At 52.9% G+C, this 19,733-nt stretch overlaps 1 protein-coding gene across 1 annotated transcript in view; it reads right to left on the reverse strand.

Moving 5' to 3' along the window:
- The window catches only part of LOC116958042 (uncharacterized), an 88,943-nt gene that overhangs the window by 20,236 nt on the left and 48,974 nt on the right, over positions 1-19,733 (reverse strand). Inside the window, exons 5-9 of the mRNA XM_032980529.2 lie at positions 19,262-19,355; positions 15,592-15,800; positions 9,351-9,501; positions 7,121-7,210; positions 4,979-5,116 (exon numbers count right to left, since the gene is read on the reverse strand). Coding sequence (XP_032836420.2) covers positions 4,979-5,116; positions 7,121-7,210; positions 9,351-9,501; positions 15,592-15,800; positions 19,262-19,355 — 682 coding nt within the window. The remainder of the gene's footprint in view (positions 1-4,978; positions 5,117-7,120; positions 7,211-9,350; positions 9,502-15,591; positions 15,801-19,261; positions 19,356-19,733) is intronic.

The raw sequence follows: 19,733 nt of genomic DNA on the forward strand, positions 1-19,733 counted from the left end.
CTATACCTAAATAAATGAAACTTGAACTTGAAACTTGAATCATCATCATCATCAATGACGTCGTCATCGTCATCATCGTCAAAAGCATCGTCAGCAGCGGCACCAGCATCATCATCATCAACAGCATCGTCGTTTTTATTCTTAGCTCTTTCGGTAAAATTTCGATTTAAAGCTTTCGTGACTGCAATGATTCATCTTCTTTGGTTCTTTCGGTAAAGTCACGTAGAATGATAATAAAATAATAAATTGATAAAATAACACAATAATATTCTCACGACGTTTCGGCCACAACACAAGCGGCCTTCATCAGGTGAAGGGGGCGAGACTCCAGTCTCCATCGGTGCATATTATTATCAGAGTTGTCTTTTTTGTTTGCATTTTGACTGCTTGTGTTGTGGTTATTGCAAACATGATGCCTTGAATAAAGGTGTCAGTTTTTGTGCCAGTTAAAAGGGTAAAACCTATTCCTATATCTTGTTACTGGCAAAGGAGGTCTCATAATGTAAATGCTCACCCCGAGCCCTCAATAACTCTGATAGTGCGCTGTTTTTGAGTTGTACGCCTTTTGGCGTCTTCTGGTCCAACACCAATGGAGACTAGGCTCTAAGAAAAGCCGTCTCGGGTGTGGACCAATCAAATTCAAGGACAGTGCCAATATTATTATCAGAGTTGTCTCTTTTTGTTTGCATTTTGACTGCTTGTGTTGTGGTTATTGCAGACATGATGCCTTGAATAAAGGTGTCAGTTTTTGTGCCAGTTAAAAGGGTAAAACCTATTCCTGTATACAATGTAGCCACTGTACCCAGTGTAGCCACAGGAGTAGGTGGGTGAGTAAACACGCGGGTGGGTGAGTGAGCGTGTATTTTTTTTACTGTGACCGTGTGGGTGGCTAGGCGTGTGGGCGAGCGTGTGGGTGAGCATGTGGGTGAGCATGTGGGTGAGTAGGCAGGTGAGTGGCTGTGTAGGTGGGTGAGTAACTGTGGATGTGAGTGGGTGAGTAACTGTGGATGTGAGTGGGTGAGTATGTGGGTGAGTAGTTGGGTAGTCCGGAAAAACAACTACCCCTACCTCCTCGCGCTGCCGGACGGGCAACTCTGTCATGGACAGTGCTGTGGGGGGAGGTCCAATTCCGATTGGCTCCTCCCCTCATGACGTCTGTGTCCACCACAGTGGCTAAATGGGGGCTCTGGATGAGTGCGAGGGGCTGGTAACCCCTCCACCTTCAAAAATGTACCACTAAACCACGTATAAAATATCTAATGAATAAAGCTTGTGCCAGAGGCCCCGGGGGGCCAGGCGTCTATGACGTCTCCTGGCCAAACCGCAATTGGTGGAGCCAGGAGATTGAATCTCTACCCTCGGGGCTCCTCCAGAAACAACGAAAAGCCACTACGGATGGCCACGTGGAATATTCGAATGCTCACTGCGGAGGAGAGGCTGCCACTCCTCTGTCAGGAGCTGGACCGGTACCGCCTGGATCTCTGTGGCATTCAGGAGGTCCGGTGGACCGGTTCTGGCTCCTGCCATCATAAGGGGTGGACAGTCCTCTACTCGGGGCAGCAGACTGTCAAACATCAGGGTGTGGCTCTTCTTATGAACAAAGAATGAAGGGGGCGTGGGAGCGTGGCGGTGAGGTGTGGGAAGCTGTAAGCCCCAGGCTACTTTGGGCTCGCCTTCCCATCAATCGGAGGCGAGGAATGGTGGTCGTGGTTACTTATGCCCCCACCGAAGACGAACATCCGTGGAGGGATGCAGGCAAAGCCGATGAGTTAGATGCCTTCTATGACCTCCTGTCACAGGTGCTGGCTAAAGTGGCCCCTCGGGATAGAGTCATCTTGTTGGGTGACTTCAATACCCAAGTGGGTCATGATGCTGGCACCTGGTCTGGAGTGATTGGAGGGCATGGGCCAGATCAATATAACAACAGTAGGAGGCTGCTATATTTTTGTGCAGCCCATGGGCTTGTAATTACCAACACGCCGTTCCAGCATCGGCGCATCCACACAACATCATGGATGCATGCCGGGTCCAAGCAAGAACATCTGCTGGACTATATAGTGACGAACCAGCGGATGCGAGCCCATGTCCTTGACACCAGGACCTACCGTGGAGCTGATCTGCCCATCAACTTGTCATCTGTAAGATGCGCCTGCCATTCTTCCACTCCGGTGGTGGGTGTACACCCAGGACCCCATTCCAACCTAAAGTGGCCTGGTCTCAGTTATCTGATGAAAGTTGCAAGCGAGAATTCCATCATTGCCTGCGGCTGGGGTTGGCATCGTCGCCCACTCCTCCAGATGTCGAGGGTAAATGAGCGAGGTTTAGGACTGTCACTCATGCAGCTGCATTGGCTGCTTTGGGTACGCGGTCCAGACCTCCCCAGAGACCCTGGCTGACAGAGGAGGTGTTTAGGATAGTTGAGAAAAAGCGACAGGCCCACTGTCATCGGCTACAGAATCCCACGTCAGAGAATGAGCAGGCTTACCGCAGCCTTCGCTCGGAGGTTCGGAGAGCCGTGAGGCGCTGCAAGGATGGGTGGTGGTCGCGGGTTGCTGAGGAGGTGGAGTCTGCCTCAGTGGCCCGCGATCACAAATCTCTATTTAACTCCATCAAAAAAGTAACCTGCAGCGCCACACCTATTACCATCATTAGGGGGAAAAAACGGTGATCCAATCTACGATCCCCAGGAACAGGTTTGCAGATTTGCTGAGCATTTCTGTGAGGTCCTGGGGGATGGAAAATGCCTCTGCCAGGAAAACATCATGGCACAAAGTGAGGATGATCCTGCTGAGGCTGCGGTGCCTCAAATATTGGAAGAAATCACCCCCTGTGAGTGGCTGGATGAGGTGCCATCTTTTGAGGAAGTACTGAAGGCGATCCGGAGTCTGAGACTAGGAAAGGCAGCGAGCAGAGATGATCTCCCAAGCGAAATGCTGAGGGAGGGTGGCGTTTGTGCACAGACTGCCCTATATGACATCATAACAGCAGTCTGGACCAATGGTCGGGTTCCGCAGGATTGGAAGGATGCCCTGGTGGTCCCCCTCTTTAAGAAGGGGAACCGCACAGACTGTAACAACTACAGGGGCATCTCACTCCTCAGTGTGCCGGGAAAGGTCCTGGCAAGGATTATTCAACATCGCCTTGCCAGGCACGCTGAGGAGAGGCTTGCGGAGCCCCAATGCGGTTTCAGGAAAGGGCGGTCCTGCACAGATGCCATATTTTCTGTCCGTCTGCTACAGCAGAGGTGTAGGGAATCCCAGCAAGACCTACATCTCTGCTTTATTGACCTGGTCAAGCCCTATGATACCATCAGTGGTCCTGGGCTCTGGGTTGTTCTTCGTGCTTTTGGAGTACCTGACCCTCTGCTCATGATCATTAAGGACCTTCATGATGGTGAGCGGGCCCGGGTAAAACTACATGGCCGGGAGTCAGAGCCATTCCCTGTACACCTTGGGGTGCGACAGGGATGTCCTCTGGCTCCCACATTATTTAACATCTAATTTTGACCACGTAGTTCGTGAAGCCTTCAACAGCTGTACCAGGGGAATCTCCATATGGTACAGATATAATGGGAGGCTGATCGATGCCCGGGTGCAGTCAAGGGATGGCTCCCTATTGCTCAACCACGTTATGTATGCCGATGATTTGGTAATAGCTGCTCATTCAGAGGAGGAGTTGGAGACGCTGCTGCTGAGACTGGAGCGTGCCACTAAAAGATGGGGCCTTACCATCAGCCCCACCAAAACTAAGCACCTGCTTGGGTATTTTGTACCATCAGACACTCCACCCCCACAACTCCCAATCGGTGATGGGGCAGTTGTGGAGAGAGTGGAGAGTTTCCCATACCTGGGCAGTGTGCTTATGACCGGCTCCAGTTTAACAGCAGAGGTCTCAATCCGAATCAGTTGAGCGGCAATATCTTTTCATCGGTTGCGTAACGCTGTGTGGAAGCTACCTGGTCTGTCGCTCCGCACTAAGCTTCAGGTCTTCTCGGCCACGGTCATTCCCTCCCTTCTCTACGCTTGCAAAACGTGGACCCCCCTAATGAAACATCTTCGCCAGTTAGAAACATTTAGGCTGGCCTGCCTACGATCCATCCTGGGGTTAACCAGGCTGGATTGTGTGAGGAGCTCACAAATCCTTGAAAGATCTGGGCACGGTCCTATCGGTGAGCTCCTCCGGCGGGCAAGGCTGCGATGGCTGGGTCATGTAGCCTGCATGCCCAGCCACCGCATGCCGAAACAGCTTTTGCTCGGCCAGATCGAGGGGGCTAAATGGGCGCGGCACGGGCTAGAGAAGAGATGGAGTGATGTGGTACAGGAGGACGTGGAGCTGAGTGGACTTGCCGATGACTGGTACCAGCGGTGTCAAGATCGGCCTCTATGGAGGAGGCTCGTGAAGGATGCTACTGGGCAGTTGGAGGCAGTCTCCCTCCAACAACAACGGAGGGCGGAGGAGCGACGCTCACAACAACGAGCGGAGTGCCGGGTGGCTAAAGCACAGCAGGTTGGCACAGTAGGGGGCACAGGTGGTGCATCAGCCAGTCATCTCAATCATCTCAGTCAGTCGACCCGTGGCACCTGGGTCTGCCCCGTGACCTCCTGCCAGCGGGCGTTCGACACTTCACGTGGCCTCAAGGTGCACATAGCCTGGCACAAACGTCGTCGTGACGTCACCGCCACTGAGTGGCGAATTAGCGGTTGTTGTTGTTGTTGTTGTTGAGTAGTTGGGTGAGTAGGTGGGTGAGTGCACGTGTGGTTAGGTAAGCGTGTGGTTGAGTGGGTGAGTAGGTGAGTATGTGGGTGAGTAGATGTGATGAGTGACCGGATGTGTGAGCGTGTGGTTCATTGTATGGGTGAGCTTGTGGGTGAGTGACCGTGCATGTGGGTGAGTAAGTGGGTGGGTTCGTGACCGCGTCGGTCAGCTCAGGGGTGAGTGAGCATGTGGGTGGGCCATTGGGTGAGTGGCAGCTGCTCACCACTGTGCACCCGTTGTTCATGTTGTGCTGGTCCTTGTGGGCATGGGCACAGAAGTCCATGCAGGCGGTGACTCCGGCAAATGGTCGACCCTCACCCTCACCTAGCCGGCATTCACCAGCCTCTACTTCGTGCTCCACCTGGAGACAAAGAGAGACGGAAACTCACTCACCCACTGACTCACCCACCCACCCACTCAGTCAATCACTCACCCACTCACCCACTCACTCACTCACTCACCCACTCACTCACCCACTCACCCACCCACTCACCCACTCACTCACTCACCCACCCACTCACCCACTCACTCACTCACCCACTGACTCACCCACTGACTCACCCACCCACTCACTCACCCACTCACTCACCCACTCACCCACTCACTCACCCACTGACTCACCCACTCACTCACCCACCCACTCACTCACCCATTCACTCACCCACCCACTCACTCACCCACTCACTCACTCACCCACTCACTCACTCACCCACTGACTCACCCACCCACTCACTCACCCACTCACTCACTCACTCACCCACTCACTCACCCACCCACTCACTCACCCACTCACTCACCCACCCACCCACTCACCCACCCACTGACTCACCCACCCACCCACTCACTCACCCACCCACCCACCCACTCACTCACTCACCCACTCACTCACCCACTCACTCACTCACCCACCCACCCACTCACCCACCCACTCACCCACTGACTCACCCACCCACCCACTCACTCACCCACCCACCCACCCACTCACTCACTCACCCACTCACTCACCCACTCACTCACCCACCCACCCACTCACCCACTCACTCACCCACTCACTCACCCACCCACCCACTCACTCACCCACTCACTCACTCACTCACCCACTCACTCACTCACTCACCCACTGACTCACCCACTGACTCACCCACCCACTGACTCACCCACCCACTCACTCACCCACTCACTCACCCACTCACTCACCCACTCACTCACCCACCCACTCACTCACCCACTCACTCACCCACCCACTCACTCACCCACTCACTCACTCACTCACCCACTCACTCACTCACCCACTGACTCACCCACCCACCCACCCACTCAGTCAATCACTCACCCACTCACTCACTCACCCACTCACTCACCCACTGACTCACCCACCCACCCACCCACTCAGTCAATCACTCACTCACACACTCATCCACTCGCTCACCAATTCGCTCACCCACTCACTCACTCACCCACTCACTCACCCACTCACTCACCCACTGACTCACCCACCCACTCACTCACTCACTCACCCACTCACCCACTGACTCACCCACCCACCCACTCAGTCAATCACTCACTCAGCACTCACTCACTCACCCACTCACTCACTCACTCACCCACTCACTCACTCACCCACTCACTCACTCACCCACTCACCCACTGACTCACCCGCCCACCCACCCACTCAGTCAATCACTCACTCACTCACACACTCATCCACTCGCTCACCAATTCGCTCACTTACTGCCCACGCTTTCACACAGAGAGACACGGGGAGACACGGGGAGACTCGGGGAGACTCGGGGAGACACAGAGAGACACAGAGAGACACGAGGAAACATGGGAGACTGGGGGAGACACAGGGAGACACAGGGAGACACAGAGAGATGCGAGGAAACATGGGAGACACGGGGATACACGGGGAGACACGGGGAGACACGGGGAGACACAGAGAGACACGGGGAGACACAGATACACGAGGAAACATGGGAGACAGGGGAGACACAGAGAGACACAGAGAGACACGAGCAAACATGGGAGACACGGGGAGACATGGGGGGACTCGGGGAGACACAGAGAGACACGAGGAAACATGGGAGAATCGGGGAGACACAGGGAGACACAGGGAGAGACACAGAGAGACGCGAGGAAACATGGGAGACATGGGGATACACGGGGAGACTCGGGGAGACAGAGAGACACGGGGAGACATGGCGGAGACTAATGGGGACACAGAGAGACGCAGAGAGACTCGGGGAGACACGGGGAGACACAGAGAGACACAGAGAGACGCGAGGAAACATGGGAGACACGGGGAGACACGGGGAGACTCGGGGCGACGCGGGGAGACATGGCGGAGACTAAGGGGGACACACACCTGGTTGCTGTAGGCTTGAGGGGCAAGCTTCTTGTACACCGGAGCAACCTGAGTGGCCAGGGCCTGAAGCCTGGACTCAAGTACCAACTCCTAGAGAGAGAGAGAGAAGGGGAGAGAGAGAGAGAGACAGGGGGCAGAGACGCGGTGGGCAGGAGAACACAGTTACTCACTTCTCTCACAATGCACGGTGGTGTACGTCTCGTGTTCCTGTGTCTCTCTCTCTCTCTCACTGTGTCTCTCTCTTTTTGATTTAAAGCTTCCGTGACTGCAGGGATTCATATTCTTGGTTCTTTCGGTAAAGTCGCCACCACGTAGAAGAAGGAAAACAATAATATAATAAAAATATAAAACAATAAAATTATTGTAAAACAATAAAATTATTATTCTTGGTTCTTTCGGTAAAGTCACCACCACGTAGAAGGGAAACAATAAAATAATAAAAATATAAAACAATAAAATTATTGTAAAACAATAAAATTATTATTCTTGGTTCTTTCGGTAAAGTCACCACCACGTTGAAGGGAAACAATAAAATCATAAAAATATAAAACAATAAAATTATTGTAAAACAATAAAATTATTATTCTTGGTTCTTTCGGTAAAGTCACCACCACGTTGAAGGGAAACAATAAAATAATAAAAATATAAAACAATAAAATTATTATTAAAACAATAAAATTATTCTTGGTTCTTTCGGTAAAGTCGCCACCACGTAGAAGGGAAACAATAAAATAATAAAAATATAAAACAATAAAATTATCACGACGTTTTGACTGCAACACAAGCAATCATCATTAGGTGTGAAAACCACAACAAGAAATTTTACTTTACCGAAAGAATCAAGAATATGCGTCTCTCTCATCGCTCTCTCTCCCTGTGTCTCTCTCATTTCTCTCTCCACGTGTCTCTCTGATCTCTCTCTCCCCGTCTCTCTTTCACTGCGTCTCTCTCCTCTCTCTCCCCATTTCTCTCTCTTCCCGTGTCTCTCTCTCCCATGTCTCTCTCTCACTGTGTCTCTCTCTCTCCTCATGTCTCTCTCACTGCGTCTCTCTCTCCCATGTCTCTCTCTTAATGCGTCTCTCTCATCTCTCTCTCCCTGTGTCTCTCTCATCTCTCTCCAATGTCTCTCTCTCCCCATGTCTCTCTCTCACTGTCTCTCTCTCCCCATGTCTCTCTCTCACTGTGTCCCTCTCTCTCTCCCGATGTCTCTCTCTCACTGCGTCTCTCTCTCCCATGTCTCTCTCATCTCTCTCATCTCTCTCCAATGTCTCTCTCTCCCCGTGTCTCTCTCATCTCTCTCCAATGTCTCTCTCTCACTGTGTGTCTCTCTTTTTCTCTCTCTCTCTTCCCATGTCTCTCTCTTCCCGTGTCTCTCTCATCTCTCTCCCCATGTCTCTCTCATCTCTCTCCAATGTATCTCTCTCCCCATGTCTCTCTCTCCCCGTGTCTCTCTCATCTCTCTCCAATGTCTCTCTCTCACTGTGTCTCTCTCTCTCTCCCCATGTCTCTCTCTCCAATGTCTCTCTCACTGTCTCTCTCTCTCTCTCTCACTCTCCCCATGTCTCTCTCTCACTGCATCTCTCTCTCCCATGTATCTCTCTCTCATCTCTATCCAATGTCTCTCTCTCCCCGTGTCTCTCTCATCTCTTTCCAATGTCTCTCTCTCACTGTCTCTCTCTCTCTCTCCCCATGTCTCTCTCCAATGTCTCTCTCTCACTGTCTCTCTCTCTCTCTCCCCATGTCTCTCTCATCTCTCTCTCCCCATGTCTCTCTCATCTCTCTCCAATGTCTCTCTCTCACTGCGTCTCTCTCATCTCTCTCTTCCCGTGTCTCTCTCTTCCCGTGTCTCTCTCTCCCATGTCTCTCTCACTGTGTCTCTCTCTCTCTCCTCATGTCTCTCTCACTGAATATCTCTCTCCCATGTCTCTCTCGTAATGCGTCTCTCTCATCTCTCTCTCCCCGTGTCTCTCTCATCTCTCTCCAATGTCTCTCTCTCCCCATGTCTCTCTCTCACTGTCTCTCTCACTCTCTCTCCAATGTCTCTCTCTCCCCATGTCTCTCTCCCATGTCTTTCTCTCACTGTCTCTCTCTCTCCCCGTGTCTCTCTCTCTCTCCCCATGTCTCCCTCTCCCATGTCTTTCTTTCACTGTCTCTCTCTCTCTCTCTCCCCGTGTCTCTCTCTCTCTCTCCCCATGTCTCCCTCTCCCCTGTGCCCCTCTCTGCCTCTCACCGCGTCCGCGTTGTCCCCCAGGAGGCGAAACTTGCGGGCCTGGCGGCTGCGAGCGAACTTGCAGCCATTGAAGTACATACTCCACGAGCAGCCAAATGAGAAGGAGGCTCCCCGCGTCTCCTCCCTCCGGCCCTGGCATGCACACGTGCGGCTACACACACGCAGAGACACGCGGACACGGGGAGAGACACACACACAGAGACACGGGGAGGGGGAGAGACACGGGGAGAGACACACACACAGAGACACGGGGAGGGGGAGAGACACACACGCAGAGACATGGGGAGAAACACACACACAGAGACACGGGGAGGGGGAGAGACACACACGCAGAGACACGCGGACACGGGGAGAGACACACACACAGAGACACGGGGACACGGGGAGAAACACGGGGACAAACACACACACAGATACAGGCACACGGGGAGAGACACACACACAGAGACACGGGGAGGGGGAGAGACACACACACAGAGACACGGGGAGGGGGAGAGACACACACACAGAGACACGCGGACACGGGGAGAAACACACACACACAGACACGGGGGCATGGGGAGAGACACACACACAGAGACACGGGGAGGGGGAGAGACACACACACAGAGACACGCAGACACGGGGAGAAACACACACAGAGACACGGGGACATGGGGAGAAACACACACACAGAGACACGTGGACACGGAGAGACACGAGGAGAGACACACACACAGAGACACGTGGACACGGAGAGACACGGGGAGAGACACACACACAGAGACACGGGGAGGGGGAGAGACACGGGGAGAAACACACACACAGAGACACGGGGAGGGGGAGAGACACACACACAGAGACACGTGGACACGGAGAGACACGGGGAGAGACACACACACACACAGACACGGGGAGGGGGAGAGACACACACAGAGACACGGGGAGAGACACACACACAGACACACGGGGAGGGGGAGAGACGCGGGGAGAGGGAGAGACACACACACAGACACACGGGGAGGGGGAGAGACACGGGGAGAGGGAGAGAGACAGAACCGTCACATTGGCTAGAATCACGTTGAAAATTCCATTGAAAGTGGAGGGTAAGGTAAGACAGCGAAATTGACAGAGACACGGGGAGACACAGAGAGACGTGGGGAGAGGAGACAGAGAGACGTGGGGAGAGACAAGGGGCCGATGACAAGTCCACAACGGATATGCCGGTGTTGGATTTTCTTTTTTGAGTCTGGCCTCAATGTGCATCGCAAAGAGGCCAAAACTTGAACACAACAGCAGCTGCTCCTGCTCCGTCCAGGTGGGAATCGCGCTTGCCCTTCAGGGATGATTGACTCGACAAGGAGGCTGATTCTCTGGCGAAGGAGGAAGATGATGATGCTCTTTGGTTCTATTCGGTAAAGTCACGTAGTGGGTAAAAAATAAAACAACAAAATTCTCACGACGTTTCGGCCACAACACGAGCGGCCTTCGACAGGTGAAGGGACCGGGCTGGCTCGAAGACCGCGCTGGAGACAGCCCGGTCCCTTCACCTGACGAGGGCCGCTCGTGTTGTGGCCGAAACGTCGTGAGAATTTTTGTTGTTTTATTTTTGTTGCCTACTACGTGCCTTTACCGAACAGAACCAAAGAGAGCACGTGGATCCTTGCAGTCACGAAAGCTTCAAATCTAAGATGATGATGGTCTTATTCTTAGTTTTTTCGGTAAAGTCACATTGAAGGGAAACAACAAAACAATAAAATATATATAAATATATATAATATATATTTTATTGACGTGTTAACGTGTTAATAAAACAATTAATTACTGCAGTCACGAAAGCTTTAAATCAAAATTTATGATGATGGTCTCTTCCAGGGATTTGTGTAAGCCATCTCACCGGAGTGATGTCCACCCCACAGCTTCCCGGTCCGTCAGTGAGTTTGCCCCGGTTAGGACGTTGTTTTCGGGATGCATTCGACTTGTCATGGTTTCGGTCTAAGCACACGCAAACGTTGATCTTCTGCCGCGCCGTAAGTAGCCGATCATGCCACTCGGCGTGCGAGGCTTTGCCAGCCATTGGGGGTACCCCTTGGGCCGACGTGGGGCAAAGTGCGGCCCCCGGGGGCCGTGTACGGCCCCTTGGGATTTTTAATCCGGCCAGCTGAACTTGTCCAAATAAAAATATTATTATTATTAAATTAAATTTTACCTTTCTCCTGTAATGCCCCCATTTCCCCCATTAGATGGCGCACTTTGCCCGGGAGTTACGTTACACGTTTTTTTCTGTATTGTTCACGTTCGTGCAATTCGTTAAGTTGGCTTGCAAATAAAATGCTTTGCTACCTGATAAAGGCCAAATCCTTTCACGTAATGATTTTTTAACGCGTCATTTATACTTAGTTCACACAAACACTCCGTCCATCTGTTCCTGGCCCGGCCCCTCTTGTCAAATTTTATAACCCATTGCGGCCAGCGAGTCAAAAAATTTGCCCACCCCTGATCTAGGGCCTAAGTGATGGAGGGATTCTGGGGGCGGTAGGGAGGGTACCATCTCTGCCAGTTCAGCCAGACCCTCTCCCCCCCCTCACTTAGACACACGGTGAGACAAGGGGAGCGATAAGAGAGGGACACAGAGAGATGGAGAACGTGGGGAGAGAGAGATCTTGAGAGGAAAAAGGCCTTGAGTTTCAATCTCCCTGTGTCTCTCCGAGTGAGTCTCTCTCCCCGTGTCTCCCAGTGTCTCTCTCTCTCTTCCTGTGTGTCTCTCTCCCCTGTGTCTCTCTCTCCCCATCTCTCTCTCCGTCTCTCTCTCTCTCTGCCCGTCCCTGTATCTCTCTCCTCATATCTTCCCCCATGTCTCTGTCTCACCATATCTCTCTCTACCTCCTTGTGAGTCTCTCTCCCCATGTGTCTGTCCCCTGTGTGTCTCTCTCCCCTGTGTCTCTCTCTCCCCATCTCTCTCTCCGTCTCTCCCTCTCTCTGCCCGTCCTTGTATCTCTCTCCTCATATCTTTCCCCATGTCTCTGTCTCACCATATCTCTCTCAACCTCCTTGTGAGTCTCTCTCCCCATGTGTCTGTCCCCTGTGTGTCTCTCTCCCCTGTGTCTCTCTCTCCCCATCTCTCTCTCCGTCTCTCCCTCTCTCTGCCCGTCTCTGTATCTCTCTCCTCATATCTTTCCCCATGTCTCTGTCTCAACATATCTCTCTCTACCTCCTTGTGAGTCTCTCTCCCCATGTGTCTGTCCCCGTAAAGAGATGGAGAAAGCAGGAAGAGAGAGAGAGAGAGACAGAGAAATGAGAGAGAGTGAGAGAGACCCGGGGAGTATGAGAGAGAGAGACCTAGAGTATCTCTCTCTCTCTTCCCCGAGTCTCCCTGTGTGAATCTTTCTCTCCCCCACGCATGGGTCTCTACTGCTCTCTGTACATCTCTCTCTCCCTATGAATCTCTCTCTCTCTCTGCCCGTGTCTCCCCATCTCGCTCTCCCCGCCTGTCACTCTCTCTGTATCCCCTGGTATATCTGTGTTAATTCCCTCTGTTTTAATATAATTTTATTGTATTTCTACATACGTGGATTTACCGAAAAAAACCAATGAGTAATTTTATGCAGTCACGAAAGCTTTAATACTTTATTAATTCCCTCTGCTTAAGGTCTGTATATATAATATATATCTGTGGTTAGGTGTTTCCTCTACCTGATGATGATTGCTTGTGCTGCGATACCTCTTAACTGTGTGCGTGTCTCCCCCCATAGGTCTCTCTACGGTATGTATTCCATCACTATCTTAAATGTCACACTCAACTTACAATTTAACAAACTTTGAAATAGCGTATTACCTCTCAACTGTGTGCGTGTCTCCCCCCATAGGTCTCTCTACGGTAAGTATTCCATCACTATCTTAAATGTCACACTCAACTTACAACTTAACAAACTTTGAAACAGCGTATTCAACCAGAACCATGCGTTCATTGTGTTTTGACCGACCGTCTGTGTTGCTTTACATAGTTTCCAGATTTTGCTAAACCCCGTTTTGATTTAGTGTGACGCTCCGTCTCTCTGTATCCCCTGGTATATATCTGTGTCAATTCCCTCTGCTTAAGGTCTGTATATATATAATATATATCTCTGCGGTTGTGTGTTTCCTCTACCTGTTGACGATTGCTCGTGCTGCGATCGAAACAGCCGTACGCTATTACGGAATTTCATCTTTTTCTTATTTCTAAGCGACTTTGCCGAAGGAAAAAAAAAACCCAAAGATTAATTCCTGCAGTTACGAAAGCACGAGTTTGAAGCACCTCTTCGGGGCGGTATAAAATCCGCGCCTCGGTGTTCTCTCTGCTGGTGTATCCGCCTTTGTGTCTTGAATTGTGTTCATGTCTCTGTGCCGTCTCTGTGTGCCTGGGTGCCTCTGAGTGTGCGCTGCTGCTAAGGTGCCCTCTCTCTGCGTGCCTGACAACTTGCGTCCACGCTAATCTGTGTCCCATTGTCTCCGAGACCCCGGCCCCCCTCCATCTCTGGCTATTTAAGGCCTCGGTACGGAGCTGCTTCGCCTCTTAACTGTGTGCGTGTCTCCCCCCCCACCCCCTCCATAGGTCTCTCTACGGTAAGTATTCCATCACTATCTTAAGTTTCACACTCAACTTACAATTTAACAAACTTTGAAACAGCGTATTACCTCTCAACTGTGTGCGTGTCTCACCCCATAGGTCTCTCTACGGTAAGTATTCCATCACTATCTCAAGTTTCACACTCAAATTACAACTTAACAATCTTTGAAATAGCGTATTACCTCTCAACTTTGTGCGTGTCTCCCACCATGATGTCTCTCTACGGTAAGTATTCCATCAATATCTTAAGTTTCACACTCAACTTACAACTTGACAATCTTTGAAACAGCGTATTACCTCTCAACTGTGTGCGTGTCTCCCCCGATAGGTCTCTCTACGGTAAGTATTCCATCACTATCTCAAGTTTCACACTCAACTTACAAATTAACAAACTTTTAAACAGTTTGAAACAGTTTGCCACTCACTCGTCGTTGAGTTCACATCTGCGGCAAAGCGCCAAATCGAGTTTGCCACTCACTCGCCGTTGAGTTCACATCTGCGGCAAAAGCGCCAAATCGAGTTTGCCATTCACTCGCCGTTGACTTCACATCTGCGGCAAAAGCGCCAAATCGAGTTTGCCACTCACTCGCCGTTGAGTTCACATCTGCGGCAAAAGCGCCAAATCGAGTTTGCCACTCACTCGCCGTTGAGTTCACATCTGCGGCAAAGCGCCAAATCTAGTTTGCCACTCACTCGCCGTTGACTTCACATCCGCGGCAAAGCGCCAAATCGAGCTTGCCACTCACTCGTCGTTCACTTCACATCTGCGGCAAAGCGCCAAATCGAGTTTGCCACTCACTCGCCGTTGAGTTCACATCTGCGGCAAAAGCGCCAAATCGAGTTTGCCATTCACTCGCCGTTGACTTCACATCTGCGGCAAAAGCGCCAAATCGAGTTTGCCACTCACTCGCCGTTGAGTTCACATCTGCGGCAAAAGCGCCAAATCGAGTTTGCCACTCACTCGCCGTTGAGTTCACATCTGCGGCAAAGCGCCAAATCTAGTTTGCCACTCACTCGCCGTTGACTTCACATCCGCGGCAAAGCGCCAAATCGAGCTTGCCACTCACTCGTCGTTCACTTCACATCTGCGGCAAAGCGCCAAATCGAGTTTGCCACTCACTCGTCGTTCACTTCACATCTGCGGCAAAAGCGCCAAATCGAGTTTGCCACTCACTCGCCGTTGACTTCACATCCGCGGCAAAGCGCCAAATCGAGCTTGCCACTCACTCGTCGTTGAGTTCACATCCGCGGCAAAAGCGCCAAATCGAGTTTGCCACTCACTCGCCGTTGAGTTCACATCCGCGGCAAAGCGCCAAATCGAGTTTGCCACTCACTCGCCGTTGACTTCACATCTGCGGCAAAGCGCCAAATCGAGTTTGCCACTCACTCGCCGTTGAGTTCACATCTGCGGCAAAAAGCGCCAAATCGAGTTTGCCACTCACTCGCCGTTGAGTTCACATCCGCGGCAAAAGCGCCAAATCTAGTGTGCCACTCACTCGTCGTTGAGTTCACATCTGCGGCAAAGCGCCAAATCGAGTTTGCCACTCACTCGCCGTTGACTTCACATCTGCGGCAAAGCGCCAAATCGAGTTTGCCACTCACTCGCCGTTGACTTCACATCTGCGGCAAAAGCGCCAAATCGAGCTTGCCACTCACTCGTCGTTGAGTTCACATCTGCGGCTGGTGGGCGCTCCGTGACGCGTGAGCGTCTCCGCCAGCTCGCTGTACAGCAGGTCGGCGAGCTCCGAGGGGACGCCCTCCCACGCCACCATCACCACCACCATCACGGCCTGAGCGCAGCGGTGGCCGCGACGCTCCCGCACCACAACCAGCAGCTTCTCCTGCAGACCCCCACGGCGCAGCACCTGAGGGGCGGAGAGAGGCAGAGGGGGAGAGGGAGGGAGAGATGGGGAGGGGGATGGGGATGGGGAGGGGTGGGGGAGATGGGGGAGATGGGGGGGTGGAGAGAGATGGATGGGGGAGATGGGGAGAGAGAGATGGGGAGAGAGAGAGAGATGGATGGGGGAGATGGGGAGAGAGAGAGAGAGAGAGAGAGATGGGGAGGTGGAGAGAGATGGATGGGGGAGATGGGGAGAGAGAGATGGGGAGAGAGAGAGAGAGATGGATGGGGGAGATGGGGAGAGAGAGATGGATGGGGGAGATGGGGAGAGAGAGAGATGGGGAGAGGGAGAGAGATGGATGGGAGAGATGGAGAGAGAGAGAGAGAGAGATGGGGGGGAGGAGAGAGATGGATGGGGGAGATGGGGAGAGAGATGGATGGGGGAGATGGAGAGAGAGAGAAAGAGAGATGGGGGAGAGAGATGGATGGGGGAGATGGGGAGAGAGATGGATGGGGGAGATGGGGAGAGAGAGACGGGGGAGAGGGAGAGAGATGGATGGGGGAGATGGGGAGAGAGAGAGATGGATGGGGGAGATGGGGAGAGAGAGAGAGATGGGGGAGAGGGAGAGAGATGGATGGGAGAGATGGAGAGAGAGAGAGAGATGGGGGAGAGGGAGAGAGATGGATGGGAGAGATGGAGTGAGAGAGAGACGGGGGAGAGGGAGAGAGATGGATGGGGGAGATGGCGAGAGAGAGAGAGATGGGGAGAGGGAGAGAGATGGATGGGAGAGATGGGGAGAGAGAGAGAGATGGGGGGGTGGAGAGAGATGGATGGGGGAGATGGGGTAGAGAGATAGGGGGGAGATGGGGGGGAGATGGGGGAGAGAGATGGGGGAGAGATTGGGGGAGAGAGATGGGGGGGAGTGATGGGTGAGAGGGAGAGAGATGGATGGGGGAGATGGGGAGAGAGAGAGATGGATGGGGGAGATGGGGAGAGAGAGAGATGGGGGAGAGGGAGAGAGATGGATGAGGGAGATGGGGAGAGAGATGGGGAGAGGGAGAGAGATGGATGGGGGAGATAGGGAGAGAGAGAGATGGATGGGGGAGATGGGGAGAGAGAGATGGGGGAGAGGGAGAGAGATGGATGGGGGAGATGGGGTAGAGAGATAGGGGGGAGATGGGGGGGAGATGGGGGAGAGATGGGGGAGAGATTGGGGGAGAAAGATGGGGGAGAGGGAGAGAGATGGATGGGGGAGATGGGGAGAGAGAGAGATGGATGGGGGAGATGGGGAGAGAGAGAGAGATGGGGAGAGGGAGAGAGATGGATGGGGGAGATAGGGAGAGAGAGATGGATGGGGGAGATGGGGAGAGAGAGATGGGGGAGAGGGAGAGAGATGGATGGGGGAGATGGGGTAGAGAGATAGGGGGGAGATGGGGGGGAGATGGGGGAGAGATGGGGGAGAGATTGGGGGAGAGAGATGGGGGGGGGAGAGATGGGGGAGAGGGAGAGAGATGGATGGGGGAGATGGGGTAGAGAGATAGGGGGGAGATTGGGGGGAGATGGGGGAGAGATGGGGGAGAGATTGGGGGAGAGAGATGGGGGGGGGAGAGATGGGGGAGAGGGAGAGAGATGGATGGGGGAGATGGGGTAGAGAGATAGGGGGGAGATTGGGGGGAGATGGGGGAGAGATGGGGGAGAGATTGGGGGAGAGAGATGGGGGGGGGAGAGATGGGGGAGAGGGAGAGAGATGGATGGGGGAGATGGGGTAGAGAGATGGGGGAGAGATGGGGGGGGGAGAGAGAGAGAGAAGAGGGAGATGGGGGAGAGATTGGGGGGAGAGAGGGACACGGGGAGACAGAGAGATGGGGGCAGAGAGAGATACATGAAGAGGGTTTCGACAATCAGCGTCTCATCAGCAGTCCAACTCTTGAGTCTCTTAAGCCTGGATTGAGACGATTCTACATCATCGCCACCATCACCACCTTCCCGCCCACACCTCCAATTGGCGCAGTTGGCTACGTGCGGTATGAAAGAGGCTCAACAACGCACGTACATCCACACTGTTATACACTACACTGCTACACACTACACCGTACACAACCTCCGATTAGCATGGTTGCCTACGTAATGGTGCGAAAGAAGTTCAACACACACACACATGTACCACCACCACCAACAACAACAACCGCCATTCGCCACAACGTGACAGTGATGTCACAACGGTGCCTGTGCCAGGCTACGTGCACCTTGAGGCCACGTCAAGTGTCGAACGCCCGCTGGCAGGAGGTCACGGGACAGACCGAGCGGGTGTCATGGGTTAACTGATGCACCACCTGTGCCAACAACTAAAAATAATTCAGCAAGCTAGCACAGTATCACCACCACCACCAAAACAACTATCATCACCACTATCACCATCACCGTCACCGTTTCATCATTCCCACCAACTACTATCATCATCACAGCTTCATCACGACCACTATCATCATCATCATCATCACGACCACTATCATCATCATCATCACGACCACTATCATCATCACCATCATCACGACCACTATCACCATCATCATCATCATCACGACCACTATCATCATCATCATCACGACCACTATCATCATCATCATCATCACGACCACTATCATCATCACCATCATCACGACCACTATCATCATCATCATGACCACTATCATCATCATCATCACGACCACTATCATCATCACCATCATCACGACCACTATCATCATCATCATGACCACTATCATCATCGTCATCACGACCACTATCATCATCATCATCATCACGACCACTATCATCATCATCACGACCACTATCATCATCATCATCATCACGACCACTATCATCATCATCACGACCACTAACATCATCATCATCATCATGACCACTATCATCATCACCATCATCACGACCACTATCATCATCACCATCATCACGACCACTATCATCATCATCATGACCACTATCATCATCGTCATCACGACCACTATCATCATCATCATCACGACCACTATCACCACCACCACCACAGTTTCACCATCACCACTACCACAGTTCCACCACCACCACCACCATCACAGCTTCACCATCACCACCACAGTTTCACCATCACAGTTTCACCATCACTACCACCACAGTTTCACCATCACCACCATCACAGTTTCACCACCATCACCACCACCACAGTTTCACCATCACCACCAGCAAAGTTTCACCACCATCACAGTTTCACCACCACAGCTGCACCATCACCACCACCACCGCAGCTTCACCATCACCATCACCACCACAGCTTCACCATCACCATCACCACCACAGCTTCACCATCACCACCACCATCACCACCACCATCACCACCACCATCACCACCACCACCACCACAGTTTCACCATCACCACCACCACCACCACCATCACCACCATCACCACCATCACCACCACCACCACCAGCACAGATCTGGAACTCACCCACTTGGCGATGGGGCATCCCTGTGAGCTGCGCCCCTCCTTGCCCGTGAAGATCACCTTCTCGATCCGGATCGCCTCGCCCTTCTCCCCGAACCTACAACACACGCAGAGAGAGACACGGGGAGAGAGAGAGACACGGGGAGAGAGAGAGACACGGGGAGGGGAGGAGACACGGGGGGGGGGGGAGGAGACACGGAGGGGAGGAGACACAGAGGGGGAGGAGACACACGGACGGGGAGGAGACACGGAGGGGGAGGAGACACGGGGATGGGGAGGAGACAAGGAGGGGGAGGAGACACACGGAGGGGGAGGAGACACGAAGGGGGAGGAGACACAGAGGGGGAGGAGTTACGAAGGGGGAGGAGACAAGGGGAGGGGGAGGAGACACGAAGGGGGAGGAGACACGGGAGGGGGAGGAGACACGGGGGGGGAGGAGACAAGGGGAGGGGGAGGAGACACGAAGGGGGAGGAG

The sequence above is a fragment of the Petromyzon marinus genome (assembly GCF_048934315.1).
Source record: "Petromyzon marinus isolate PM22_M1 ecotype Great Lakes invasive population chromosome 68 unlocalized genomic scaffold, UKy_Petmar_22M1.pri1.0 chr68_unloc.1, whole genome shotgun sequence".
NCBI classification, from domain to species: Eukaryota; Metazoa; Chordata; class Hyperoartia; order Petromyzontiformes; family Petromyzontidae; genus Petromyzon; species Petromyzon marinus.